The following is a 27,982-nucleotide window of genomic DNA, read 5'->3' on the forward strand; positions in this document are numbered from 1 at the left end:
GGAGTTGTTAGCACAATATGTTGCGGTAAAACCTCGGTAATTTGGACTTCAAACAGGAAGGATGTCTGGATTTATGAACAGCCCCCCAAAACCTGCCACAAACCATTTGCATCATAGGAGATTTATTTGGCGAAAAGCTGGGCCGTGGTAGTCTTTTATAGAGGTGACAAATTCGTGGCAAAGACGTTTTTTCACAGTTCCGTCAGTTGCCTTATACTGCGCACACTGTCGGAATGTCAATGCAGAACTGCTTAAAAATGATAAAAGGCCTCTGTAGCCTCCTTCATGGTGCGATGCAGTAGCAGTGGAGTCTTCTTGTAAGTGACATCGCCACATGTGAAGGGACTTCATCGCACAAACTGCAAACAGCACATGAGCACAAGGTTTCGCTCCACAGGGAAGAGCAGTGGAACCATAGGGACGGAAACAAATCACTTCTGGACGGAGAGACGCCTTCTGGTGAGAATATACTAGTGCCGTGCTAACCAAGTGTCTGAAACTGGCTGGCCAATATATGGCAGTTTGTCAAGCAGAAGCTTCGCAACTTTTGCGCGTGCAACCCCAAATGAGTATACTCTGTTACATGCATAGCACTCGAATGCTGTGGAGGCTGCACAAATCGTGCACCTGCAAAACTATATTACTTCACCAAGTATCATTCATTCTCCTCAACGTCTGTGCAAATGTTTGGATGACAACAAAAACTGGTATAAAATGAAGTGCCAGCATTGGGAATCGGGTCGAAGCTGCAAGGCACTCAGTGTTCAGGCCTAAACACTGAAAATTTTCAGTGTTTAGTTTTTAGATTCTGATGGAGTCAGTGATTTGCTCTACTAGCCGTGTACCATACCCGCACATGCCATTCTCGAAGTCTCGACGAGTTGCAGGGCGAAAAAGCGGCAGAGAGCTAAGCGAAGAGCGTGAGCTCGCCACTCACCGTGCTTGAGACTTATTGCAATAATGTTTTTTTTTTTTTTTTGAGGAAGTGAAATGCTGCTGTAACCGACTTGCTTCTCGGTGGACACCTCAATCGCACTGCGAGAAAAGGGAGGCAGGTAGGTGTGAAAGAAGAGGTGCCAGGTCGAGGGCTCTGGAATAATTTCGACCACCTGGGGATCTTCGGGCACTGACATCGCGCAGCACAAGCTGCTGTAAGGGAAAGTGGGAGTGAAAGCATGTCGGACTATGCACTTCATCATTTCATACACAACGTCATTACTTGCCGATGCACCTTAGTATGCATTTAATGGCCGCGATGCAATGTGGCGCAGCATTTGAGTAATTCGTGAATACAACTGTGCTGGCAGCCACAGTGCAGTTTAGAAACCCAGAAATATTGCGTGCATCAACAATTTGTAGATGCTGTGAAACGTCATATGCACTACGACGACGCTTCTCTGCTTTGAGGTGTTATGGTACTTTCATCCTTTGAGCATTTATTTATTCATCAAGATTGTGCAGAAATGTGCACAACAAAGGTTGTTTTTCTTTTCTGGCTTTACTGTCCTTTGCTGGCAAAGGACAGGGTTAATTGGAGAGACATGGGAGAGGCCTTTGCCCTGCAGTGGGCGTAGCCAGGCTGGTGATGATGACGATGAGTGGTGACCTGTGCAGTAAATTAATGTATTCTTTATACTGTTTATTACCCACACACCTTCACCAGAAACGACGAGAAAAAAAAAAAAAGACCACTCTCAGTGAGCAACACCTTTATATTCTTAACAATGCCGCACACATGGGGAACATTATGTGCATGAAACTGGAAATGGGAAGACTTAACAATAACGACTGCAATCTCAACAAAACGTGCAAGCTTTCCAGCACTGCAGCTCTCTCCAGAACAACACAGCTTGCTGGCTGGCTGTTCAGATGAACAACTCTGCTGCAGTCTGTGCACAAGCACTAAGTGGAGCTTTACATGACCACAAAAATACGTGTTACTACAACCGGTTTCCCTGCTGTTGACAAACTAGAGTCTACGACGACGGAGCAACAACGTGTATTGCCACAGTTGAAAATATTGTGGTGCAAGCAGCACTGCTTTCACTGTCACAATGGCGCATGCAACACGCAGGCAGCACCACAAACTGCCAACAGTGCTTGTCCGGGCTGGGCACACTTGAGCGAGTTAAAAAGTACTTGACTGCCTACTTCACCAGGTGTCAAGCCATAGAGTTAATAGACACCTTTAGTATACCGTGTTACCGTTAGCAGAGTACCGGGAGCCTGCGCGCAGCCAATGCGCATGCGCAAATCGCCTTGACAGCACCAGATGGCGCCAGTTACCCAGGAGCACCGCGCACTCCTGCAGCATCGAGACCAATCAGCGGACTCTCGCCAGTGGTGGGCGGGCTCGTGGTGCTCCGGTAACTGTAGCACGGTACACTAAAGGTGTCTAATATAGGCCTTCCCAGCAAGGGCTCTCTGGACAGTGGTGAGCAGCTGGTGCCAGCACGGTGGAAGCAGTAGCGGAACCGGCTTGCGACAGCCCAGAAGGGAGCTGTTTAAATCTCTCCTCATCGATGGAGAGGTCTACATACTCGCTCTAGAGAGAGACACCCTATCCATACTGTTGCTAACCGCAACGGCAGCCATTATGGCAACGAGTCGCAAACTGCTCCGATGCAGATCAAATGCATGGCATACTAATATGACATCATCTACATTAAATCATGCGATTCCCGCCTGTACCATAGTCACTGCTACGTGGCAGCATTTCTGTAATGTTCTCTCAAGATCAGGGTGCTCAGAAGTACAAGACTATCCTCTTAAAGGGGCTCTCAATAAAGGTGCGATGCCTGAAGGGATCAAACCAACAGGTGTCCCTGAACATGTGACGAAGAGGGCACGAGCACAAAAATGTCACCGGGAAGGACTTGCCAACTTTCACGTTGCCACGGACTCTCCACTTTCAGTAGAGTTTACGTGCCCTCCTCGGGAGGCGTTTCGAACCCCTTTATATAGATTTCAATACTTCACAAAGCAGGAAGTTGTTAATTTTGCGCCTTTTCGAGCAAGTATTCTAGGTGGTACAGATTGCACTGCAGGCGGTTAGCAAAGCCTTCTTTCCGCATTCTTCCAAAACTTCGTGTCAAAACAGTTGTGGATGGTACTGCCAGCCTGTCGATCTACACGCTACAAGTAGCATTAATGGCGCTGGGTGCATACAAGGCAGTTGTTCCACTGCTCCAGCAGATCAATGCATTGCCCAGAACATGCCTGCCCCACAGTGGCGCACATGTCACACAATACCAGTTCCAAAGGAACTACAATACACTGCTGCCTCTTGCATACATTAGCAGTACCCAGTCCAACATGCCTACCACAGAGACGCGTAACTAGACTTTGAACCATCTACAATTCCCAAGCGTGCCCAGCGCAGGACTATATAGTCAGCACAAAACTAGGAGCTAGCACCGAGACGAGGAGCACAAAGCAATAACACACAACAACCTAGAGACTAAAGTGATCAATGTTACAATGTTACATCTGGAACAATGTCGGTGCTTCTATATCACCAAAACTGTGCAGACAGACTTTTCGTCGAGACCCAAGCCTGCCTCAAAGTTTTCAAACATCACCGGACAGTTTGAGAACAGACACACTCCTCGATTCACCATAGACCACTTCTGCACACTCACACATCCGTAATCACTTCAAGCTGTGGGTCCATCCTCAGCTTAAGAAAAATAAACAGCACCAGGGAGAGATCGTGATCAACTTGCATTCCTTCTCCTTTGACGTAACAGCAAAAAAATATATCTTCAGGTCACAGGGCAAGCAAAACATGCACAAATCTTATGGCAAAAATGCGGACATTCGACAAACCCTTGCAGAAGCGAAATGAATAATCAGCCGTGCATGGCTAATGGCAAAATTAGGGTTGGCCAACCCTCAACTGATCACAGCACCAAATGCTGCGTTTGACTCAAGCAAGTGGCAAACAGCATTTTGCTAATCTCAGCTGTCTTGCCACATGCCATTTAGGTCAGGGCCTTGCATATTTGACCGTCACCAAATTGAACTGGCAAAATGAAATCCCATCACTTGCGAAACCAAAACAAAAAGCAAACAAAAAGACATCACAGAGATTGCTTCCTTTTTAGTACACACTCCTGAGCGCATGCTTTTGTCAGAACAACACGCAGCAGTGGCGCTCGTCAAAGAGCGGCAAACTGCACCATCACAACCTTCCATGACATCGACCTTCCCTCCAGAAGACGGCCCCGCCAAATGAAGCAAGCGAAGGGCCAGCACCTACGCCTTCTCTCACAAAAGGAGAAAACAAAAAACGGACAAGACATGACTGAGAATTTAACCGGTGGCGGTGTAAGGAACAGTGTGAGAAAAAAGAACGAGACACGCAACAACAAGCAACGCGCAGATCGGCACAAAACATGTCGGCTGGCCGCAAAAGACTAGCAGCTTCTTAGCATGCCTCCTGCTGTGCTTCCTCGGCCAACTGGTAGTACTTGTTGGCCAGGCGCCCTTTCATGGCGGCCGTGGCGGCTGCCGCTGCTTCCTGGTACAACTCCCCTGGAAGAAGAAATAAGAGCGGATAAGACAGCTACAGCAGCAGCAAAGAACAACGGCCCATGGCCTGCAGTGTGCTTTATTACACTGCTAACCAACTGAAGAAGAAAACAAAATCAACATTACAATGTTTCGCAGCAAAAGAAATAAAAATTCTTTGGGCTGTAATTTCATCTTGTGATTAGCTCTGCTTAGCTAACCTGAAAGGCTTTAATGACACACTTCAATAAAATCTTGTTAATTTGGAAAGCTCGATCAATCGGACAACCCGTCTGGTCCCATCAAACTTATGTGCCATTTTGTATTATGAAAATCGTGTTAATTCGCAGGAATGTAGCCGTGGCTCGGCTCGTCCAGACAGCCGGCAGAGCTCGCACGTGCACGGGGCCTGGCGATTGGCCGACAATGGTAGTGGGTGGGCGACTCGGAAGCCCGGCCACAATAACACCACTGGTGCTGATGTCCAAACGTAAAGGCACCGTACTCTTTGCTATGACCAGGTTATGCAAATCTTCAGATGCAGGACTGTCTGATCACAGTCCAATGCGATAAAGTGCTGATAATGTGACAATACTGCCGCAGTTCTGTGCACACCCTGGTCCCATTACATCCGCCCGATGTGACAGTCGTCAACTTTGAGCTGCAACAGTGGTGAAAACTCTCTGAAGCTCAATATTTTGCATACTGTAAAAACGTCAAAAGCCCATGACCAAACAGTTCAATGAAGACAGGTGCTCGTGTCAAAAGTACTAATGGGCACCACACAAGTAGGGGGTTCAAGTCTCGAGGAGTCGAGAGCACAGACCAGCTGTGGCTGGGTCCTTCTCGAGGCCGTTCCCTCCCTCCAGGTACAGCTCGGCCTGCCGGGCCAGCAGCAGGTACGGGGGGTCGTCCATGCAGCCGTCGTACTCGCCCCCCTCGTCGTTATCCGTCGTGGTCACCGCCAGGTTGTACCACATCACCGCCTCCGCCCAGTTGCGCTGCCTGCACGACAGCCAGCAACAACGTTTCCTTCCGCCCACAGCCACCCGGAAGAGAAGCGGAGCGAGGCGGCATACTTGTGAGAGCCAAGGCCCTGGCCCGAGTCCAATGCCTTGGCCAGGGCAATCATGGAGCCCCGGTCTCCGGCCCGCGCAGCTTGCTCCAGGTACTCGACACCCTTGGACATGTTCTCGTCGGTCTCCTGCAAACCACATGCAAGACTGTTCACTAATTTCTCGACTCAAAGGTCATTTTGCGCCACAATAATGCAGGCTGTCCATCTGACATGTAGTGCGATTCTTAAATTCTTTAACTTTGTGCTCCTTATTTTGAGCCATGCCAGTCTGATCGAAAGAATGATGCAGTTCTCACTGGCACCGTCCAGTCCTCAAGAAGGTCGTGGGGCAGTCCCAGGTGCACCTTGGACAGCACGAGCAGGGCCTCCAGAACGCCGCAACGGGCTGCTTGCTCCAAATGGAACACGGCTGCTTGCTGGTCGTACCTGGGTTTAACAGTCGGAAGGGTGGTAGGTTGGCTTTAATTGAACTAAAAACAACACTGTGGTAAACCACTGAAATGGGCTTGTGGCCCACTCAGTGACTAAATGCTGGGCTCCTAAAGGGTGCCTCTTCGCAGCTGGCTAGCACAAACCTTACTGATCGGTGCAGATGGTTCTAGTGTCATAAAAATGACGGAATATTACACAGCACAAATCTTGCACTAGTACTAATGATGTTTACGACAGCCTGAGTGTTCTGAGGTAACCATCGCTAGAAAAAAAATTTGCTGCTGATGTCGTGCTGACACTTCAGGGAGCATAAGTGGCTGCGGCCATATAACATGCCAAACAAAGGTGGGAGTGTCATTCCGAGAAGCACCACCTGCAGGGGCATGGCTCCAATATATGGAATGTTCCGGTGGACAGGAGTTCGATGAACGCGTATAACATTGCTATAAGTTTGCAAGGGATTTCCAACGGGCTATTCGAACAGTTCGATACAAGCAACAATCCTGTATATCTGGGATTTACACTGCTAAGCTACATGAAATGGTATTGTCCTAATTTGTCAAGCTTCGCGCATAAAAAAAAATGCAGTTCACTGCGACCCCATCTCTGCATACATGAAAGACAGGTTTGTCCTGTTTCACGAGTGTGAAGCTGTGTGACAGGTGTGTGCACATGTGTCACAGGTGTGTGCACATCCAATGCAAGGATGGCGTATACTCGTTCTGACGAAACTTTGTACCCACACGACTGCCGCTTTCCCAAAATCCGTTTTATGTATTGAGGTTTCGATGCTTTCTTTTTTTGTTTCTGCCTTTCGAAACGCCTTCATTCCCTAACCTTCTGTATGAACAGTAGTAGCATTCTGTTTGTTGTTCTGTAACCACTCCTACTTTGCCTACCAAAGGGCAGGCAGCATAATTAAAAGTAGTTGTTAACTACATTACCCCATGCAGTCAGCCATTTAGCTCTCAGTGTACCGCATGCTGACTCCATTAAAAATAAAAATGGCTGTGGCTTAGCTCGGCTAAGCCCAGTTATGCAAGCGAAAGTTTTATTATGTGTGGTTATACTGCGTTGCTAAGCCAGGTTAGAACTCAATCTCTACATCCCTCGCCGCTGAAGCGGTAGTCGCGGTGGAGGCAAAAGCAGCAGCGGCTGCCTCCAAAGCTCTTCGCTGCCGCCTTTTGGAATCCTTCAACTGCCGTTGAGCCCATCGATATTCCCGTTCTTTGACGGTCTCTGCTGCTAGCTTGGCACGTTTAACTTTCTTACTTCTAGCTAACTAAATACTCAGCATGGTTTGGTTTGTGAGGGTTTAACGTCCCAAAGCGACTCAGGCTATGAAGGACGCTGAAGCGAAGGGCTCCAGAAATTAGGCTACCCAGTGTTATTTAGCGTGCACTGTTATCGCACAGTACACGGGCCTCTAGCATTTCGCTTTCCATTGAAACGTGACTGCCACGGTCGCAATTGAACCCGTGTCTTTCGGGTCAGCAGCCGAGTGCCATAACCACTGAGTCACCGCGACGAAAAAAAAAACTTAGCATATTGGATGATCAGACTCGGCCGTCGTCTACGAGACTGTCCCGACAGCGTACACAGTGCCAGCCGACTCGCTTCATCCTTAGCGAGAAACTGCGAGGCGGCAGTGTGTATGCATGTGAGAGCGGTGCAGTCTCCCTTTCAAGCAAATGGAGAGTGACGTGGTTAGTCATGTGGACACACGTGGCGAGGGGGCAGTCGGCGCATGGTAAGTCACGTGGCTGAGGCACTTCCACTCTTCCACTTGAAGGTCAAATGTACCGCGCCGATGACCTTAAAGGGACACTGAGGAGAAATTGAAGTTGGCTTGCATCGACAGAATACCAGCTCCTGATTACAAAAACGCCACTCATACTGACAACAAAGCTCTTGTAACGTAGAAAAGAGCAAGAACCAAAATACAGGTATCGCCGCCACAGGCCAAACTCGCAAGTACAAGCGTGGTGACGTCATAGGACAAAACAGTGTTGCTAGCAACACTAGCACACGAGAAGCCACGAATCACTGAGGCACAGCAAATGCATGCGCAAATCTTCTTGAGGTCGCCAGATGGCGCCACGTACCTGACAGCTATGCGCGCTCCTGCAGCGCCGGGACCAATCAGCGCCTGCTCACAGCGGTACATGCGGGCTCCCGGTATTCCGCTAACGGTAACAAGGTACACGGTATGCTAAAGGTGTCTATTTGCGAGAACTTCGTTGACGACTTCGAGAACGGGATCCATTGAAACGCTGGCAAAACACCGGTGCAAACGTAAACTAAGCGACGGCCGCAATAGCCGATAGATGCCTTCAACGTGCGGCCGGCGGTAGCTTTCTTTTCGGCTGCTGCTGGGCCGCACTGCTGGCAGCCAGAAATCACGGAGTCTCCGCTACGTCATGCGCACGTCATGTTTCACGTCACTTAGTCCTGTGTCGTCATAGGAGAATCCCAAGTTTGAATCAGAGCGGCGGGAAAAACTTTTTCAACTTCGAATGCACATTTCTTAGAAATAAATGCATCTTTCGCTGCCGGCCAAGTGGCAACAAAGCCACGAAATGCCGAACTATCGGAATTTGCCATACAAAAAATATTACTAGAGCTCTCCTCAGTGTCCCTTTAACTCGACAAAGCTAGTAAAGCTTTCGCTTCAATGGTAAGTACAGCCCTTGCAAAGGTGCGCCGCGGTCGGCTGGGAGCACTCACTTGCCCTCCGGGTGTGTGGTGTCTCCGAAGCGGCCGTTCTCGTGGCACTTGGCCATCTCCAGGTGGATCTGGCCCAGGATGGAGCGCTGTGACTCGTGCAGGGGCCGCCCCAGCTGCTGCCTGGCCAGCTGCCGCAGCTGCACCTCGTCCAGCACCGAGGACGGCCGCGCACGCTGCGCCACCAGCCGCTGGAACTCGGCACGGTCGTGCTCCTGAAACCACAAAGGTGGAAATACCGTCCTAACGGGGTACAGACACACAAGACCTGGATCCAGCCATGCAGGAGACACGGGTGTGCTACGGTGTTCCATGTGAAAAAGGACAATGGCAAGCTATTAAGGCGAAAACCTTTAATGCCTCATGCTGTTGTTAGCAATCCCTGTCAGTGTCAGCAGCCGTGTCCACAGATGTGTCCACAGATGTGTCATGTGTCCACAGATGTGTCATGTGTCCACAGATGTGTCTGTGTTACTGGGAAATTTCCTTTCCTGAAATACAATTTTCAGTTTCTTCATTACGGCCCCTCTTTCTTCTTTCACTGCCACTTCCTCCCTTCCTGTACAGTGCGGTTCAGGTGTCCACCCAGATGACTGAGAATTACAGGGCCATTTCCTTTCCTCAAAAAGCCTTGTGTTCAAAGGGCAAGATGGTGTTCTGTGGACTCCCTGGCAGCACAACACGCTGTTGCGTTCCACTCCTAAAGGCGAAGATTAAGCGCCATTAATTAGCAGTCAATTAGTGCTGAGTGATTAATCAGCAATTAGTCTTTAATTAGTAATTTGTCATTGCTTCGTCATCAATTATGTGTGACATCATCCAGTGGTGACGTCACCAGTGTCACATTGGCAAAGTGGTGTGAAAAACGCTTTCGCCTCTACGCACTTTAGACAGTCAAAAGTGCCCCCTGAATTTTTTATTAACCCCTCTGTCTGCAATCCCCCACAGAGTCCAACCATGCATCAGATACAACCCAAACAGCACAGGTAATTGGCCCAATATTGGTAATGGATGGCTTCACTCTGCTTCCTTGTAGCACCAATTTTTGCCAATACATTCCCAATATTGGGCCGGTTAGCTGTGCTCTTGGAGAATGGACGTCTGCTTTGGATGAGAAAAATATGCGGGCATACCGCCTGCACTAAGGTTTGTGGTAGGACACGCCATCTCAGGCCACCTTGCAAGCATTACGCGTCTACTCTTCCAGGGATGATTTTGCCGCCGCAGTGGCTCAGTGGTTATGGTGCTCGGCTGCTGACCCAAAATACGCGGGTTCGATCCCGGCCGCGGCGGTTGAATTTCTATGGAGGCGAAATTCTAGAGGCCCGTGTACTGTACGATGTCAGTGCACGTTAAAGAGCCCCAGGTGGTCGAAATTTCCGGAGCCCTCCACTACGGCGTCTCTCATAGCCTTAGTCGCTTTGGGACGTTAAACTCCATAAACCATAAACCATCTGGATGACTGAGGCACTCATGGCCAAGAGGCCCAATCCCCAAGAAGTGAAACCTACCCGGCCGAGTCTTCCAAGTGCACAAAAATGCTTCCGTGAAAGGAGGAGCAAATGCACTCACGTCTCCGATGGTGCTACTCTCGGAGTCGTAGCGCTGGCGCCGTTTGAGGCGGGCGGGCACGGCACTGGGCCGCTCTGCGCCATTCAGGTGCTGGCCGTTGGCAGGCAGGTGTCCGTTGGTGATCTGGTGCTGCAGGGTCTCGGTGTCCTCAGAGTCGCTGCCGAGCTCCAGGTCGTGCGAGTAGTCCTCCAGGGTGTCCTCACTGCCGCTGCTCAGGCTGCGGAAGCCACTGTCCTGTTGCTGCAGCTGCAAGAGATGGAAACCACAAAGCTAATGGCCACCGATTTTATAAAAGACCTCCATTATTACACTGACTAATGCACTACTACACTGATTACTTGAACTATCCGTTACAAAGCCCACAACTACAGAAGGCCTGCCGACTAAAAGGATAACAATGTACACAGACAGATGGGCCACACTCACCACCGGGGGTGCGTTGTGCTCATGTGAGAAGTCTGGGGGGCTGCTGTAGGTGCGAATGCGGTGCTTGGGGGGCCCAAAGGCTTCCGCCCAGTGGCTTCGCTCGTACTCAGACATGCCCACACACAGCTCTTCGTGCCCACGCAGCCGTGTCTTGGCCCCCTGGGCTGCAACGAGAGTTGGTGTCATCCTACGCCCGCACGCAAGAACGTACACACCAGTGCACCCTCCCGTGAAGAGCAGCATGCAGCTAGTAGTCAACCAGTATATGAACACTCCCTGAAGGGTTTAGTCAAGCACCCGTACCAAGATAACAACTCCACCAGAGTGGATGTACAGGGTTGGTCAAAAGTCCCCAGGACAAAATTGTGCTTTTCAGCCTCATAGTGGGGAATCTATGACACCCCCAAAACTAAAAATCTGTGGAGGGTGACAAGGAGCTTTATCCTCACCCCTGAGGACATTGGCAGTTGCATATGCACTGGAAGTCCATGACCGCACTGTTTAAAAGCGGACCCTATGGCCTGGGAACTTTTGGCTAACCCTGGGCGTACAGAACAAAACTTTGTGGGCGCTCCTCCATGTTCACCCAATCAGTCTTCTAACAGGGGTAGTTCACGTGCACTTCAGTCCAAGTGGAGAAGTGAGAAACAGATCCCATGGGAGAATAAACTGAGCCCTTCAAGTGCTGTCACTAGTGACGACCATCAACGATGCCCTACTGTGTTCACCAGAGTAGCGGCAGTTACTTGACCATTTGCGTGGCTACAGCTTTCAGTGTCACTTTGGGATGATTGCACGCCTATGCATTAATAAAAGAAGGCCAGATCTACACTGCTTGAAAAAGATCTAAGTACTTCCAACACTTCACATGCATATATATAATATGTGGTATGTATTCCAAAAAATTAGCAAGTTTTATGCATGAGTTTAGGTTTTAATGCTACAGCCACACAGTAAACACATAAGACCATTTATTTAGCAATAATCTAAACCTCACTAAATTTACCATACCTTGTTAGCCCACGACTGCACTACCACTCTCGTGTAAATCGAAGTTAGGTGCATTTTCATGAAAGAACAACAAAAACGAGCAAAGTAGTAATCTTTGCTGCTCTGACATGCCAGCCTGGAATTGACATCTGACGGTGAATGCACCAGTGTGAGGTTGTGACCACCTACCAATGCAGAATGAAATAACTGCCCCTTTTATGCCCAAGCAATGAAAATAATTGGTAAAATTTACGGGCATCTTGTACGGGCACTATATTGTAACTATGGTCCCCAGTTGCCGAAATGTGAAAGAAATGGTTGATTTATTATGGAAATTCGAGCACTGAATAAAAATCAGCAAATTATGGTAACTGCCAAATGTAGAAGAACTGAGCACAAATACAAAGGTGCATATGACGGATCAACAAAAAGTTAAAAACTGTTTCATCACTCGCCAGTGCAACAGTATGACTGCAGAAATTTTAAACTTAATGCTGCCAGGGTTAGTTTCTGCAGGGAGTTATGTTCAAGCTGACCTCCTGCATCTCGAGCAGCTGGTACTTCACCTTGCTTAGAAAAATATGCAGGAAAAGAATGTTTCTGCAACCTGGGGGAACTAATAAAACACCTGCGAGTATTAATGAACACTACTCCCATTTCATGCCACAGATTACAGGGTTAGGCAACACCCATCCACGAGCAACCACACACATTTCACAACAGTTGCCCACTGCCGAGACACTTGCCGATGGCAGAGGCAGGTGTGCCGACCAGCTTTTCGCTGGGCGCCAGGTCGAAGGGGGAGAGGCCGAGGCCGGTGCAGACGCAGTTGCACGTGTGTGATCGGAAGAACAGTGCCATCCCGCGTACGCCGAGGTTGCCATCGCCGTAGTCGGAGCCATGTGCAGTGTGGATCTGGGGATCCGTGTACAGGTCGCCCACTCCCTGGATGTCCACGACGAGCAGTTCGTGCCCCGAACGCTCAAAGGTGAAGTGGCTGAACGCCTGCAACAATTTGTAGATGCATTCCTTCCGGTTAAAAAAAAAATCTTGAACTTTCCAATAACATGCCAGACCGTTCAAAATCTGGCATGGTGCAAACATTTGCATGATGTCTGTCATTTGATTACACGCTCAACACAAAAATGCCACACAAGTAGAGTTATGCCTGTTTCCAGTTACTGCCACACCCTTTTACACTACTGCTAACACTGTCGCATGATGCTCGAACTGGCTATGATAGTTTTAAAAGCATAAGCTCTTACTCATCACGTTTTGAGATTTCGTGGGGTCTGCTACCACCCTGAGATCACAGCGCCATCTGTGGCAGCAACTAGAAAACAGCACATCTCGCACTGAGACTTGTAGCGCCATCTACAATAGCATTGTAGAAACAACCACCTGCCGCGTGCCAATGATGTACAAATTCATATTTCCATTGGTGTACCTCCGTTTATTCTCAATCATATCAATTCTAGTAAACCAAACAGCTAACGCTCGTTACTTCAACGTCTTCCAGACATCAATTAACATTTGAGAGCAAGTAGGTTTCCCTTTTCATTACTTCTTCAGCAAACATTTTAAACTAGTTTTTAAGCATGCAGAGAATGCCTAATTTATTCAGTGAAATTTCACACCAGTGCTCAAAACACGAATTAAATTGAACTTTAGCTCATGAAAGCAACAAAGAAAAAGGTCACAGCTGGTGGCGAGATAACGAGACATTGACCACCCCCCATGTATATGCAGGAGTGTCATCACAGTTCCTCAATTTCTAATTTCATAGCTAGAAGGAGTAATTACCACATCAAATAGAAGGGGGGTAGGAAGTATGTAACCTACGTGTGGAGTGAGTCGTGTGGCCTGGGAGCTGATGAAGCCCGAGTTGGAGTTGTACTTGATGTAACTCCCTTCGATGAAGTGCTCCATGTGGTAGAGGGGGCTGCCTGGCCGCTCCACGAACTCAATAATCGATACCTGGAATATGTCCACCTACACGCCACAGTAGCACCGCTGTCAGACCCCCTTCCACTGCTACTGTCCGGCCACACATGCAGCAAAATTCATTTACAAAACGCATTAGAGAGCTGGCAATACATCAGTAGCTGAACTCGAAGACATGGTTCTTTGAGATAAGTAAGCGCCAAAAAAAAAGACAAACACAAGGCATTAGGACGACGACACAACATAGAAGAGTGCTACGACAGCTAAAAGTTCAGCTTGAGGGACAGAATGAAACAATTCATCAACGGAAAATGCGTAACTGACCTGGTGACTGTCCTGAAGGTAACCTGACACATTTTGGGACTTCCTTGTCTCGAAGGGATCATCTACAGTGATCATTGTGAGAGTGTCAGATTACCTTCAGAACAATCGCCAGGTCAGTTACACATTTTCCGCAGATGTTGAAAATTTGTTTTATTCTGTCCCTCAAGCCGAACTTTTAGTTGCCGTAGCGCTCTTCTGTGTTGTGTCATCATCCTTTCATCTTGTGCTGGTCTTTTTTTGGCGCTTACCTATCTCAAAGAATATATAACCAACTAGCCCACCACCAAGTTTTACTAATGTAATGTCACAGACATGGAGTTCAGCAGTGCATGTAACACCAAGAAACGGAAATCTTGGGAGCAACAAAGAATCTGGTGCTGTGTTGAAGTGTGAATAAATTCGCAGAGACTTCTTGACTGCAGCTGGTGCATTATACTAGCACATATAAACCTTTGGTTGCTGGGACAGTGACTAAAGCGGTACTAGACCATTAAAGTGTGCAACAGGGCACACCCACCCACCTTCTTGGGAGGATTGTGCCGGTTGAATTCCTCGGCCCACAGCTTGGCATCCATCTGCAGCCGGACATCGTCGAAGTAGGTGCTGCGCTCCACGGGCTCCAGGTACCGCTTGGCCACGTAGTTGGAGGCATGTGCCCAGTTCTGGGCTGGTGCAAAGCTGGACAGCTTCTTCCTGTTTGCACGCACGGATAACAGACGACAAAAGATGAGCGCCCACAGTTTCCTGCAATGCCTGTCGACTCTGGGTGTTTTACAAACACTGCTCCAGTTTCTGAAGTATAATCTCAAGGCACAATGACATTTTGCAAGTGACCAGTGGAGTTGCTGAGAACTGCAACATGTCCAGCACGGTGTTTGACACGCCCAGCGAATTAAGTAGGAAGTGTTCCCTAATTTCTCCAAATTCAGAGACCCATTTTCACACAAAGTAACTGCACACTTTTGGCAAGAAGTGTAACACTTCACAGCGAGTAAGAACAGCTTCCACTGCATCTCGGGTTTGCTAAAAAGTGCAGCTGTTACAAACAGACTGGGCATTACAAACTCACAATACAATTCAAATAAAATATTCCCTCTGCTTGCAAGTATTTCAGCTGCTCACAGCATAGCTTGCATACAAGGGTGGCTGAGCTGTGCAGTTCAACCACAATGAATCACTCACTTTGGTGCCCAGTATGTACCGAGTGCTTTGTACATTTATTGGACAAAAAGCATACACTCTTAGATAAATAGCAGAACATGGCAAATGGTATAAAGTTGACATTACTCACATTCTGAAGCATTCTCGCATGGCTCCCCGTCCGAAGGGCTGCAAGAACACAAATTGAAGGCCATGAATCAGAAGCCAGAAAATGTTATGTACTTTGCACACATTCCTGTTGCTAAGAAACAATGCGAAGCAATTCTGGTTCAAGGTTCTGCAATTTTACAGACGATCTGAGAGACTAAGGGAAAATCAAAAGTCGCTTGGAACACACACATGCACAAGTACACACAGACACAAGTAACGATGAAGTGCTAAAAAAAATGCTCACGTCGGGGGCCATTTTGACCAGGGCCTCGTCCTCGAGCCAGGCCTTGTTGAGGGCATTGTAGCGATAGCGGCGCACACGCTCTGCCTTGAACCGCTCCAGGTGGAACATGGCCCAGGGGTCCTCCATGTGCAACGCCTGCCGCGCAGCACGCTTCCACTTCAGGATCGCCATCTCCGACGGACTCAGGGGCCGCGGGACCTCTGCATTGTGGGGTGTGCACAAGGCAATGTTTTAGAGGAACAGGCAATAAATAATAATAAAAAAAAAATTAAACAAGTCAGCTGCACTGATTCAGTTCGTATGAATAACACGAATGTTTCGAGCAGGCGACTGCACCTGCTAAATTGTCTTGGAGATGTAGCAATGATAGCTATAATCACAAAAACAAAACCGCCCCTGCTGAGAGCCAGGCCGAACATCCCCTTAAAGGGGCTGCGAAACAATGCCTGGGGGAATACCGGCTATACTTCAGGTGGGTTCTTTATGTCACACAGATGCTGAATTAAAAAGAATTACAGGAATCGATGCACAGGAACGGGAGTTATTCAGTGGAGAAATTTCAAAATACAAGCAAACAAAACGCTGCCCTCAACTCGATTTTGGCGGGGCTTCCCACTCCTATTTCGCTCTCCCAATGACGGCACCTGGCACAACCAATCAAAACAGCCCGCCACAGCACGTCGCGGAAGTTTGCACTCCATGGTTGCCTGCTCTCTGTAACTCGTTCTTGCTGAGACTGGCAGCGTTGTTTCCATGCCAGAGCGCCCCTGGTGGTGTATTTTTATTTTACTTGCTTTGCAGGGCTTTTATCTAAGACAAGCAAGTTGTTCTTGTTGATCTAATATAAAACGCAGACAGGTGACAAAATGTGTCTCTATTTATTCACACAATTTGCAGTATATTTACTGTTTGTCCGGTCATCAAGCTCGAGCCAGGTGATGTCATATCCGCTGCTAAAAACCTGCCACTGTGTAGCGACACCATCAGAGCCATGAAGTTGTTTTTGGGAGGACATTAGAATATTAAAAAAAGGAATGTACGCGGTATTACCGACACTAATAGCACCATTATAACTCACTGTATGCAATCAACAGGCAAAACAGTTAACTAAGATTGTGTTTCTGGGCCCCTTTAACTCAAGTAACTCCAGTCTGCAGCACTGCACATAAACATCATACTGGGGGCTTGTAAGGCTGGCTGTCAGGGGCAAATTATTTTCAAATTGTCTCTCTCTTGCTCTGCACACATGCTGCAAAATTTTGAAGGGCCCACGACTAGGTTTGGATCTTTAATAAACAAGCACGGTGCACAGAAGAACAAGAAGTAGTCTTAGCAAAACACTACAGTTACAGTCAATCAAAGCTTGCTTACAGCCCTTCTCGACTTGTCCAATCTTTTCATTCGGTGAGCGTGAGTTTGAAAAAGCAGGTCACCCTATACACAAGTAAATATGGTACTACCAACTATTCCAACTTGCTAATCTGCACTTGACAAGTCACAGAAACAAGGTTAATACTTGTTCAAGTATTCAAAATAAATCTAAACTAAACTCGACGCCTGCTCATAAGCAACAAAATTAATTTTTTTTGTCCGCATTTCTTGGTTCACCTTCTATGCTGCACATTTATTTGAATGTTACTTTTTTTTTATAACAGAAGTGAAAAGTGATGCCAAGTCTTGTAACTGAATTTTTATTATTTGAATAACTGCATTTTTTTCTGTTCCTTGCTAGCAACTGCAACCCTTTCGTTACAATCATGGCCGAGCTGAATTCGGGTAAATACGGTAATTAATATCAATTTGAAGAGAAAGGCAAAAAACGAGAAGAAAACCAGCAATGCACAACTTGAAAAGTATTATTTATTATTCTAATCAAAGAAAGATTTCACTTTTGTCTTTGACAGCAAGGGGGTGGAGGGCGGTCCAACAACCACTCACCTTCCAACTTCTTCCGGGGGCTGCGCACGGGGTCGCTGACGACCTTCTTGCGCTTGAGGCCCATAGCCACCGAGAAAATGGCCGACGTGGCCTCGCCACGCCCGCCCCGCACTTCCTCATCGTCGCAGTCACGTGGAGCGTTGGGGTTGCTCCGGATGTCGTCGATGTCCAGCGGGTGCAGCTCCAGATCTGCGTGCTCTTCCGCCATCGTCTCCGCTGCTGCTTCTCCCGAGCTCTCCAGTGTCGGCGCTTCACTCCTCTGCATGCAGGGCCACTTCAGATCTCAACTCCGACGGCACTGCCGCAGGCATCCGATGGCTCGCCCACCGCGTTGGACCAGAGAAGGAATGGGCGCAGCACTGGCTCTGCAAAAGGCAAAGGAAGTTGGCTCTGTTGGGGATCCATGCCAACAATATAAACACGAATAACAATAACGATTATGAGGAAAAGAAAGGTGCAGCAATTGCATCACTAAGGGTCCGCACCTGAACCCTTGTGTGAAGGAAAAAAGGAGGGAGAACGGAAAAAAAATTGGCAAGATGATTACGGAAGTCTGTAATACGGAATTTGAGCGCAGCTCTTCACACGCCACCTGCTACCGCTGGCAGGTGGCAGTCGCAGGTCGACGACTACCTGTTGCATTAGACACATCCACCGCTAATTGCACGAACACGTCGAAAAAGGGCTTTGATGTCTTGAAAGTCCATATAGCTGTTCCTTAATGCACATGCACTATGCATAGAAAAGAGATTGCGAATGATGCTCTCTGAGCCGTTCACTTAGTAGAATTATTCAATTAGGCTGCTATACCCGTGTAGCGCTTTTCCCGTCAGAGTGTATTTCAATAGCAATAAGTGCGATGAATTATAAGGCATCAAATTTTCGCCGTGTTTGTTCAAAATAATGTAAATTCCAACAAATGCTAGTTCGCCCCAAGGCTCTCAGGCGCCTATGAGCTGTGCTCTAAAGGTCGCCGTAGTGGAGAGGCCTGTATAAATTTTGGACGGCCAGAGTTCTTTAAGTGCACCGACACCGCACGGCATAAGAGTGTCTTCGGCATTTTGCCTCCACTGAAGTGTGGCATCTATGGCTGGTCACGCCAACATCAAAGCGACAAAGAAGGACTTCCTGTATGCGCCTATGGGCAGCCCTAATCTGTCCTGCGTGTCTCCAGACGGTTCCAGCAAGTGCTACACCGACAGTCGCACCAACCAAGAGTGCTAGTTTTTCACCCGCCTAGAAATGGAATGAAATTGCCTCACAGCGTACTACTTCAATGCACTAATCGCTGCCTGAAAAAAGAAGGTGCCAGAAAAAAATTTAAAAAAAAATGAAATGACATTTTTCACCAATAATTCGCTGACAGTTACTTGCTATGGCCTTCAGCACAATAACAGAGCTATATAATTTCAAGCTGCTGTGAATCTCATGGAACCAGTAAGCTCATGCATCGCATATTTATACTGCAACCGTCACCTTGTTCAGAGCAAGAAATAAAACCTCACTTATTTTTGCCTACACACAACCAAAATCAGCAAACAAGCACACATGATGGGAGGAACATGGGTACAGGAGGGAAAAATAGCAACTTGATGAAAGTGCGCCCCAAAGGATGAAAACAAGCTTTTAGCCGTGACACCAGTAGTAATGCTGTTCCAGCCATTTACCCTTTCTGGGAAGTCACAGCAGTCATCCCTTTGAATTCAAGATGTAAGTGCTAGAGAATGTCATTTTATGGCGGTATATCCCTGCTGAGTAAGTAAAAAATAAGCAATACATCAACAGTAACACCGCAACAGCCTTTCATTCGCTGATACGAAAACTCTGGGTGTCAAATGTGCAGCAGTTGGAGACCTAAAATGTGGGCTCCGCCTTCCACGAAACAGCCTGCAGAAGTTAGCTTGCTTTGTGTAGGCAAGAGCAGGGTTACCTTCAAAAGGATCCATCTCAAAGGGAGCCCCACAAAACTCAAAAGGACAATAACCCTTCCTAAAGGAAAGGTTTACCATCTCCAAACCAGACAGCCCTTAGGCAGGAAACGGCTCGGTAAACCGCCCTCGGTCAAAGGTAGCTACACTCGGGTTTCCGTGCCGGCAGGAAGCGGCTCACATGACACGGATGGACGCGTCCATAGCCGCAAGAGCTACGAGGCAAAGGAGGAGCGATCTGTGGCTTGCACACTCTGACTGCCTAACGACAGGTCACTTTGCTTTGCAAGGTTAACAGCAGAACTTCATCTAAAGTGATTATAAATAAGCAGGACTTTATATTCTTTATCCTTTCTAATTTATTAATGGCAGGATTAACAGCAGAACTTCATCTAAAGAGATTATAAATAAGCAAGACTTTGTATTCTTTATCCTTTGTAATTTATTAATGGCAGGGTTAACAGCAGAACTTCACCTAAAGAGATTATAAATAAGCAAGACTTTGTATTCTTTATCCTTTGTAATTTATTAATGGCAGGGTTAACAGCAGAACTTCACCTAAAGAGATTATAAATAAGCAGGACTTTGTATTCTTTATCCTTTGTAATTTATTAATGGCAGGGTTAACAGCAGAACTTCACCTAAAGAGATTATAAATAAGCAGGACTTTGTATTCTTTATCCTTTGTAATTTATTAATGGCAGGGTTAACAGCAGAACTTCACCTAAAGAGATTATAAATAAGCAGGACTTTGTATTCTTTATCCTTTGTAATTTATTAATGGCAGGGTTAACAGCAGAACTTCATCTAAAGAGATTATAAATAAGCAAGACTTCGTATTCTTTATCCTTGCTAATTTATTAATGGCAAGGTCAACACCAGAACTTCATCTAAAGACATTATAAATAAGCAAGACTTTGTATTCTTTATCCTTTCTAATTTATTAATGGCAGGGTTAACAGCAGAACTTCATCTAAAGAGATTATAAATAAGCAAGACTTTGTATTCTTTATCCTAATTTATTAATGGCAGGGTTAACAGCAGAACTTCAACTAAAGAGATTATAAATAAGCAGGACTTTATATTATTTATCCTTGCTAATTTATTAATGGCAGGGTCAACACCAGAACTTCATCTAAAGACATTATAAATAAGCAAGACTTTGTATTCTTTATCCTTTCTAATTTATTAATGGCAGGGTTAACAGCAGAACTTCATCTAAAGAGATTATAAATAAGCAAGACTTCGTATTCTTTATCCTTGCTAATTTATTAATGGCAGGGTCAACACCAGAACTTCATCTAAAGACATTATAAATAAGCAAGACTTTGTATTCTTTATCCTTTCTAATTTATTAATGGCAGGGTTAACAGCAGAACTTCATCTAAAGAGATTATAAATAAGCAAGACTTTGTATTCTTTATCCTAATTTATTAATGGCAGGGTTAACAGCAGAACTTCAACTAAAGAGATTATAAATAAGCAGGACTTTATATTATTTATCCTTTCTAATTTATTAATGGCAGGGTTAACACCAGAACTTCAACTAAAGAGATTATAAATAAGCAGGACTTTATATTCTTTATCCTTTCTAATTTATTAATGATAATTACCGGTAATGGTCCCAAATGATGGCTGAATATTTTTAACTTAGCACAAAGTATCCCAATATAAACGCCACACTCCCAATGCAGCCGACTTCAGGGATCATATCAAGTAACAAAAATTATCAAGAATATTAGCTTTTTCCTTGCCTAAAGAAATGGGGATATGATTTGGGCTTGCTTTTCTTCCCAGTTACTCTGTATTACATGAAATTTTGAAATATGTGTTCCAAGAAAGGAAGAACCGTTTTTACTGATTCACAAAACAAGCCATTTCTCCCATCATACAAAGCTTGTAGTTGCACACCAACAAAACGCATTCCGTTTTCATTTCAACTGTGCATGTTATCCTCATATACACTTTTCGCAAATTTAAAGTTTGTCAGCAATTTTTTACAACAAAAACGGCCCTGAAATTTTACAGTCTAACCAGACAAGATGACAGAGGTAAAGATTTTGTATTAAACACAAGTCAAATACATACAGAGTTTTATGGTTACAAGATGATCACTAAAAATGTAAAAAAATTCAATGTTTAATTAAACGCGGTCTTAGAATTGAGTCCTTGAGAGATGCTGGAACCAATAGATACTTCAACAGAAGCAGCGTGATTTAGCACAACAAACTGACACCACAGTGAAAGATAACCGCTGATTCAACTCAACAATTTGCATTTTTTTTTTAAATGCACAACCTCACCTATTAAAACAGACTACTAAGCATCACCTCACCAGATGTTCCCAGAAATACCACAAATATCAAAACTATACACTTCTCCTGACTGTTCAAACAAAATCCTGCATGCAAAACTGTGTCTAGAACCCTGAATATATCTACAGCATATTTGTGAAGCTTCCTCTCTTTCCCCAAGGGAAGGCACTTAACAAAGTGGTAGTTGCTTTTTGGAGTGGCATAAGGAATGTGTATGTTTTTTTTTTTGTTATGGAAGTAAGAGACATAGCAGACAGCACTTGCAAAAACCTTGCTCCAAAATAAATTTAAGTGAGATACTCCATAGTGGCCCCACTATGGATATGATGCCCTTAATCTACATGATGTCTGCAATGCTAAACTTGTTTTTTTTTTTTGCAGTCTTGCATTTTGACAACATTTTAAAATTATCAAATACTAAACCACTATTGATTTAAACAGGGCAGCAGTGTATATTAGTCCATGTGGTATGTAATCTAAGAAGAACATTAATCAGAGTGAAAGGCTGGGACATAAGCTATTCAAATGCTTTCACTAGACTAAAAAGAAAATGATGGCTGTAGATGGAAATGCGCCCAAGTCACAAGTGTCACATTATACACATTCCAGCAAAGGTTAAACTGACTCATTGCAACTACTTTAGACAGTATGATAAATCACTTGCTAATAAATCCTTATATTCTGCCCCTAGGAAGACCAACACAGACAGCTGATGAATACACTGACAAGCATTTCAGCGAGAAAAAAGTTTGCAAAAGTGCTGAGGAAAATTTAGAAGCCAAATATGTGGTATAATCTTTCCAACTTTAACACAATTACATTTAGAACAGTTCACTAATGATCGTAAGAGTGTTGTCAACAACTACCACAGCCACAAAGATAAAAAAGAAAACCCCAGACCTTCATGCATGCACAGTGATGCCAGTAAGGTCTCGAATAACCAAAAGGTCATTTATAATGACCTTCAAAGAGGCACAGCGTTCGTTTCCGCCTTGCCCGGCACGACGACCTCAACCATGAGGTGAAAGCACGCGGAGAAAGTGAAACGCGCCGCGCGAATGCAGACCGCATGTGGCCGATAAGCACAGGCCTTTCTTATCACTGTCAGCCATCAATAAAAACAACACTAGCCGTAGCCAAGAGGAGGCCACAAGCGACCCTGCCACAAGTGGGTCAGACAGGGCGTTAGCAACACCCTTCCCTCGAGAGTCGGATTAACTTCCTGCTTCAGCCTGCTCGGAGGACGGACCTACTTGAGCCGATAAACTGTATCCAAGCAGATTTTTGCATTTCGCAACAGAGAGGTTAATCTCAATTCCTCAGATTGCTGCAACCAGGATTTGACGCAACCAGTTAGATCCAGCGTTACGCACTGATGCAGAATGCTTGAACGTTAGTTACGCACTATAGTCAGGAAATGACAAATTTTGACACCACCAGTTAGGTTAATTCCATGAACAGTTATGATCAAATGTTACTTTCATGTTTTCTATTTTGAAGTAAAGTATAATCACTACTTGTATCATCTATACTAACAAAAGGCAACATTATAAGCGGTTTGAAGAAAGTAACTTCTGAAAGTGAAAATAAATTGAGCATCTCGTTACAGTCTTTCTTTGAACAAGAACTGCACAGAGACCTATCGCAACAGAGAGATTAATCTCAATTCCTCAGGTTGCTGCAACTAGGATACAACGAACAGGCTTTGACGCAACCAGCTAGATCCAGCGTTATGCACTGATGCAAGATGATCGAATGTGAGTTGCGCGCCCTAGCCAGGAAATGAAAAACAAATTTTGAAACCACCAGTTAGGTTAACTCCATGCACTGTTATGATCAAATGTTACTTCCATGTTTTCGTTTTCGGAGTAAAGCATAATCAATACTGGTACCATCTATACTAACAAAAGGCAATGTTATAAGCAGTTTGAAGAAAGTGACTTCCCAAGTGAAACTAAATTGAGCACCTCGTCACAGTCTTTATTTGAATAAGAACTGCACAGACACCTATGCGATAATAATCAAGAAACAGTTAATGCCTGTAGCGATGACCATAAATTAATCCACACAATATTTCTAAAATGCCACTTTTAAAGGAGTTGGGACACCAAATTTTTTGTCTGTGTGTTTTCTTGCTTGAGACGGCACGTAAGACATCGGAATACATAGAACTCCACATGAAATTCACCCCAGGTGGTCGAAATTTCCGGAGCTCTTCACTATGGCGTCGCTCATAGCCTGAGTCGCTTTGGGACGTTAGACCCTCATAAACCAAAACAAACCAAATATCAAATTCATTTACAGCTTCCGAATAATTTACAATTTTATTCCTTATTTCACGGACGTCACAGACAAGTTGAGATAACGTTGAGGCCATGCAAGGCAAACAAAAACTGCGCTACAGTCGACGCTTCGCCATTTTGAACCGCTCCAACTCTTACGCCAGCATGACCCAAGAGCCCGCAGGTCAACAAATCAATAAGTGATTATTAGACTGCTGTTTTTGTAAGCCTCACCTGACCTCAACGTTGTCTCAACTCATCTGCGAAGTCACAGCCACTGTTCGGCTACACCAACCAAATCAATACAGAAAAAGTGAATTATAAATTATTACTATAGGCTTACAGGAAATTTTACATGGCAATTGAAGTTTACTGATATATTGCTCATCATTCTTAAGTAAAAACACAAAACAAAGTTTAGTATGCGTAATCATCCAAACAACTAAGACGACAACAAGCCTTAATTAGGTTGAGTGCCCCCAGTGAAGACGCACACAATGTCACTGATATGTTATGCCTGGACGGGCACCAGTTTTAATGTCAACCAGAATGACACTGCATTGGTAATGCAAAAAAGGCTCCAGGAAGGCAAACACAAACAAAAAAGAGCAGTTTGGATACCGCTTAACAAGCAAAAAAGCTAAGAAAGAAAAAAAGCAATCAATGAACTGTAAGCAAAACGCACTGGCCCTATGCTGTCAATGGCACAGGAAATGACTGCACTGACTTGCAACTTTGAGTGGCCCATTGAAAGGCACTTTAGAGTTGAAATACACACATTGCCAGGGAAAGTCGTAGCGTGCGAGTTGTAGCACATACTAATTATATATGAGAATATTGTCTCATGCACGCATTTTAAGACAAAATTACTCTAAAGGCTACAAAGGTTCTGTACAACACATACAACAATAATAATTCATCAGATTCGCAAAAGGTAAGCAATGCATTCTTACAGTTTCGGCAATTTAATTTTAACTCTCCCGTTAAAAGGTTTGCTACTCAGATATACATTGTATTGTCCTTATGTCCAATGCAATAATATGTGAGCTACAGAAAGTTCCGACAATCTTTGGAGCAATATTAGCAAGAAAATGAATTCAAATTTTAAGCAAAAAAACTATGTGAAAGGAACTACTGCAATGTGACAGCTAGGCTAAGAACTCTTAAAACATAAGTGCATGCTGACTGATGTTGATTAAAAGCATTTAACTAACCAATTATCTAAAATAATGCCCACTGTATGTGCACAGCAGTACAAGTGCTGTATGCATGATACATCGCACTTTTTTTTTTGCAACATGCTAAGAAAATAACATTTTAGAAAAATTGTCATGGTCAAAAAAGAGACTGTTTCATGGATAATTTAAAAGTTGATCTGGTGCTTACGCTATATTTGCAAAAAAAGAAATGAGAATGTCTAGCACCAAGAAGAGAACGCCATAGTAAAAGCAAAGAAAAGCAACTATGGAGGTCATAATTGATCAGATAAGTGCCTACGCCACGTCTGCCTCAAGAAATGGATTATTCTCATTCCAACTCGCTCTCTTGGGCAACGTAAACAAGTCTTTACGGTCAATTAGCAGGCCCCTTCCCTGTTCTACTTAGACGCATTTCATGCTGCAAGGCAGGACATGAATGCAGCTTCAAAATTTATTTGGCCTAGAAGTTTTAATATACCAAGAAATTAGCACCAGAGTGCACCTCTGGAAAAAAGAATAATAAAGAACAAAGTTTTAGACATTTTCAACCACTGTTTATTGAGTCAAACCTCACTGAAAGAATGGACCAAGAGTAACCTTCTGCGAGTAATGTATGCGCATGCATTATGTTGTCATTACAAAGTAAAGCGAAAATTGAACGAGTCATATCACACGCTTTAAATTATTTATAGTGAATAACACAGAACGCTAATTTTTGCACTGAAGCGCACTGAAGGAATACACCATATTTAAAAAAAAAAAGGTGACACCACACGCTGACACACCGAACTAAGCACCAAAATAAGGCGAACAAACGTGCAAGAAACTTAAAAGATCAAAGGCAACGTTTCCAACGAGGCGCTAAAATAAAAAAGGAGCCGTTTCTAACTTTGGCACGCTCCACATGTGCTGGAACTAGGCCAGACTTGAACCCGTTTTTTGATCTCAGATGAAATCTGCACCACGGAGGTGAAGCAACTACTACGGCCCAGATCAATGCACTGTTGTTTACAAGCTGCCAGCATGAGCCGGCTCTTTTTTTTTTCTTTCTTTTCGTTTACAGCCTCGAAAGTAATGCCTACAGGAACAGCTGTTCCTTCAGTAACTACTTCTTTCAGCGACGACCGTTGCACGAGCAAACACCTGCTGCTCACGGGGTGTCATATGATCTAACTTGTGGGCACATATGGTATGACTCACGTGTCATTGATATTTACGACTTGCGGCGGCGGCACGCTGCGTGAATGCACGCATAACGCCGCTTGAGGAAGGTCGAATAAATACCAGGCAATTTCAGCACGCGCGCACGACTACATTAGGAAAAGAAAAAACGCCTCGGAAAAGTGAACTCGACGCCGCAACATATGCAAGCCCTCGACAACCGGCTTTTAAGCCCGCTAGTAACAGATGTGTAGCAGTACTCGCAGACAGCCGGTCTGTGCATCGACAACACACTATCGACACTGTTTCTCCCGTTCTTGAGGCGAGGTGCGATAAAGGTGTCAGACGTGCCCCTGACAGTAATGACAAAAGCGACCGGCCGAGCTGACAGCGCGTCTAGGCGCGATAACCTTGGATTTCGCTGAAACCGACTACACGGGTGTCCCAAACAAGGACCTCCACGTGTTTAAATGGCGGCGCATGGCTTTGCAAACAAAAACATACAGCGATACTGCACCGCGCCGTGAAGGGCCAGATGAGTTTGCGCCTCTAATCAAAACCCGCAGTACGTGGCATGCAGTCATGCGACACGACCACGTCCAAGACGAATTGCTCACCTCGGAGGCTCGGCCAGGCGGTCTGGAGCATTAGCAGTCTCCCGAAGTCATCGAGAGGCAAGAGCTGCAAGGTCCGCGCGCATCCATTAGCCACCGACGAGCTCGCCGTCAGTCGCGTTCTTTCTTACCTTTCGGTGGAGTACGACGCGCTTCGTGGCGGGCTGGTTCTTGGGCTGAGCACGCATCGACAGATCGCGACAATGATGCATTCCCTGAGCGCCTGGCCCGAACTCCCCGAGCGCCTCGCTGCTGTTTTCTCCGCCAAGCCTCGCTCTCTCCACTCGCGCTCTCTTCTCCGCCTCGAGCTCGAAGCAGCCACGAAGCCCCGCCGCTACCTCGGGCCTTTCTTTTTCGGGCTTCCTTTCACCGAGTCGCCGGGCAGGAGAGACGGTGTCGCGCCGCTTTGCGATTCCTTCCGGCAGCGACGATAGACGCGGCGTCCGGCTCGGCTAGAACATATGCGTGCACCGCACCGAGCGATCACGACCGCGACGATAGAACCGCTACTACCGCCGTCCGCTGCGCTACGCCGGCTACGCTAGAGTCCTCTCGCGTCGCGCCGTTCGTGAACGTTTGTGTGTGAGGTTGTTTGTGCGGCGACCGTGGCCCACATCTCGGAGTCGAGGCAAGATGGAGCCACGCGCGGTCTGCTTAGGACCGTGTACGCTGTCGGAGAGCGCATTTGAAACAAACGAAGAAATGCGGGCGACAAGAGTCGCTCACTGTGAAGCTCCATACCTGATACAAAGCGCGCGCTTTGCGCACGCCACGAAAAGCGCAGCCCCCATTCCGCGCAGGTGTTATTTTTACTCGGCGACGAGCTCAGGGTTCCGCCTCGCGCAGTGAAGAGAATCTCTCTTTTCGCAACTTTTGCGAGGCGTTTGCCAAAAGTTCTGGGCGGCTGAAGCGTCGTTCTCGACATGCCCACACGTGGGTCTCAAAAAAAAAAAAACTATTTTTCCGCTAGCTGGAGAAAAAAATTGCA

The 27,982-nt window shown here is 45.9% G+C and overlaps 1 protein-coding gene across 1 annotated transcript; it reads right to left on the bottom strand.

The window, feature by feature from the left end:
- Window positions 1–1,692: 1,692 nt before the first annotated feature.
- LOC149347872 (eukaryotic elongation factor 2 kinase-like) lies at window positions 1,693–27,724 on the bottom strand. The gene is made up of 15 exons (XM_089587571.1): window positions 27,126–27,724; window positions 26,998–27,061; window positions 17,496–17,860; window positions 15,558–15,757; window positions 15,294–15,331; window positions 14,524–14,695; window positions 13,577–13,726; window positions 12,481–12,739; window positions 10,745–10,908; window positions 10,319–10,564; window positions 8,750–8,961; window positions 5,887–6,016; window positions 5,592–5,716; window positions 5,339–5,517; window positions 1,693–4,536 (listed from the first exon to the last, which is right to left on the bottom strand). The coding sequence occupies exons 3-15, from the start codon at window positions 17,758–17,760 to the stop codon at window positions 4,430–4,432; spliced, it is 2,247 nt and encodes a 748-aa protein (XP_089443697.1). The 5' UTR covers window positions 17,761–17,860; window positions 26,998–27,061; window positions 27,126–27,724; the 3' UTR covers window positions 1,693–4,429.
- Between the last annotated feature and the right edge of the window lie 258 nt (window positions 27,725–27,982).

The sequence above is a fragment of the Amblyomma mixtum genome, chromosome 4 (genome assembly GCF_055824585.1).
Source record: "Amblyomma mixtum isolate Tamu chromosome 4, ASM5582458v1, whole genome shotgun sequence".
Lineage (NCBI taxonomy): Eukaryota > Metazoa > Arthropoda > Arachnida > Ixodida > Ixodidae > Amblyomma > Amblyomma mixtum.

Excerpts from the sequence above, each read along its gene's own strand:
- LOC149347872 (XM_089587571.1), bottom strand. The coding sequence starts at position 17,760 with ATGCAGAGGAGTGAAGCGCCGACACTGGAGAGCTCGGGAGAAGCAGCA. Across the intron at positions 13,727-14,523 it reads GGCACAATCCTCCCAAGAAG|GTGGACATATTCCAGGTATC; the intron begins GTGGGTGGGTGT and ends TGTGGCGTGTAG. Across the intron at positions 12,740-13,576 it reads CCACACGACTCACTCCACAC|GCGTTCAGCCACTTCACCTT; the intron begins GTAGGTTACATA and ends AAATTGTTGCAG.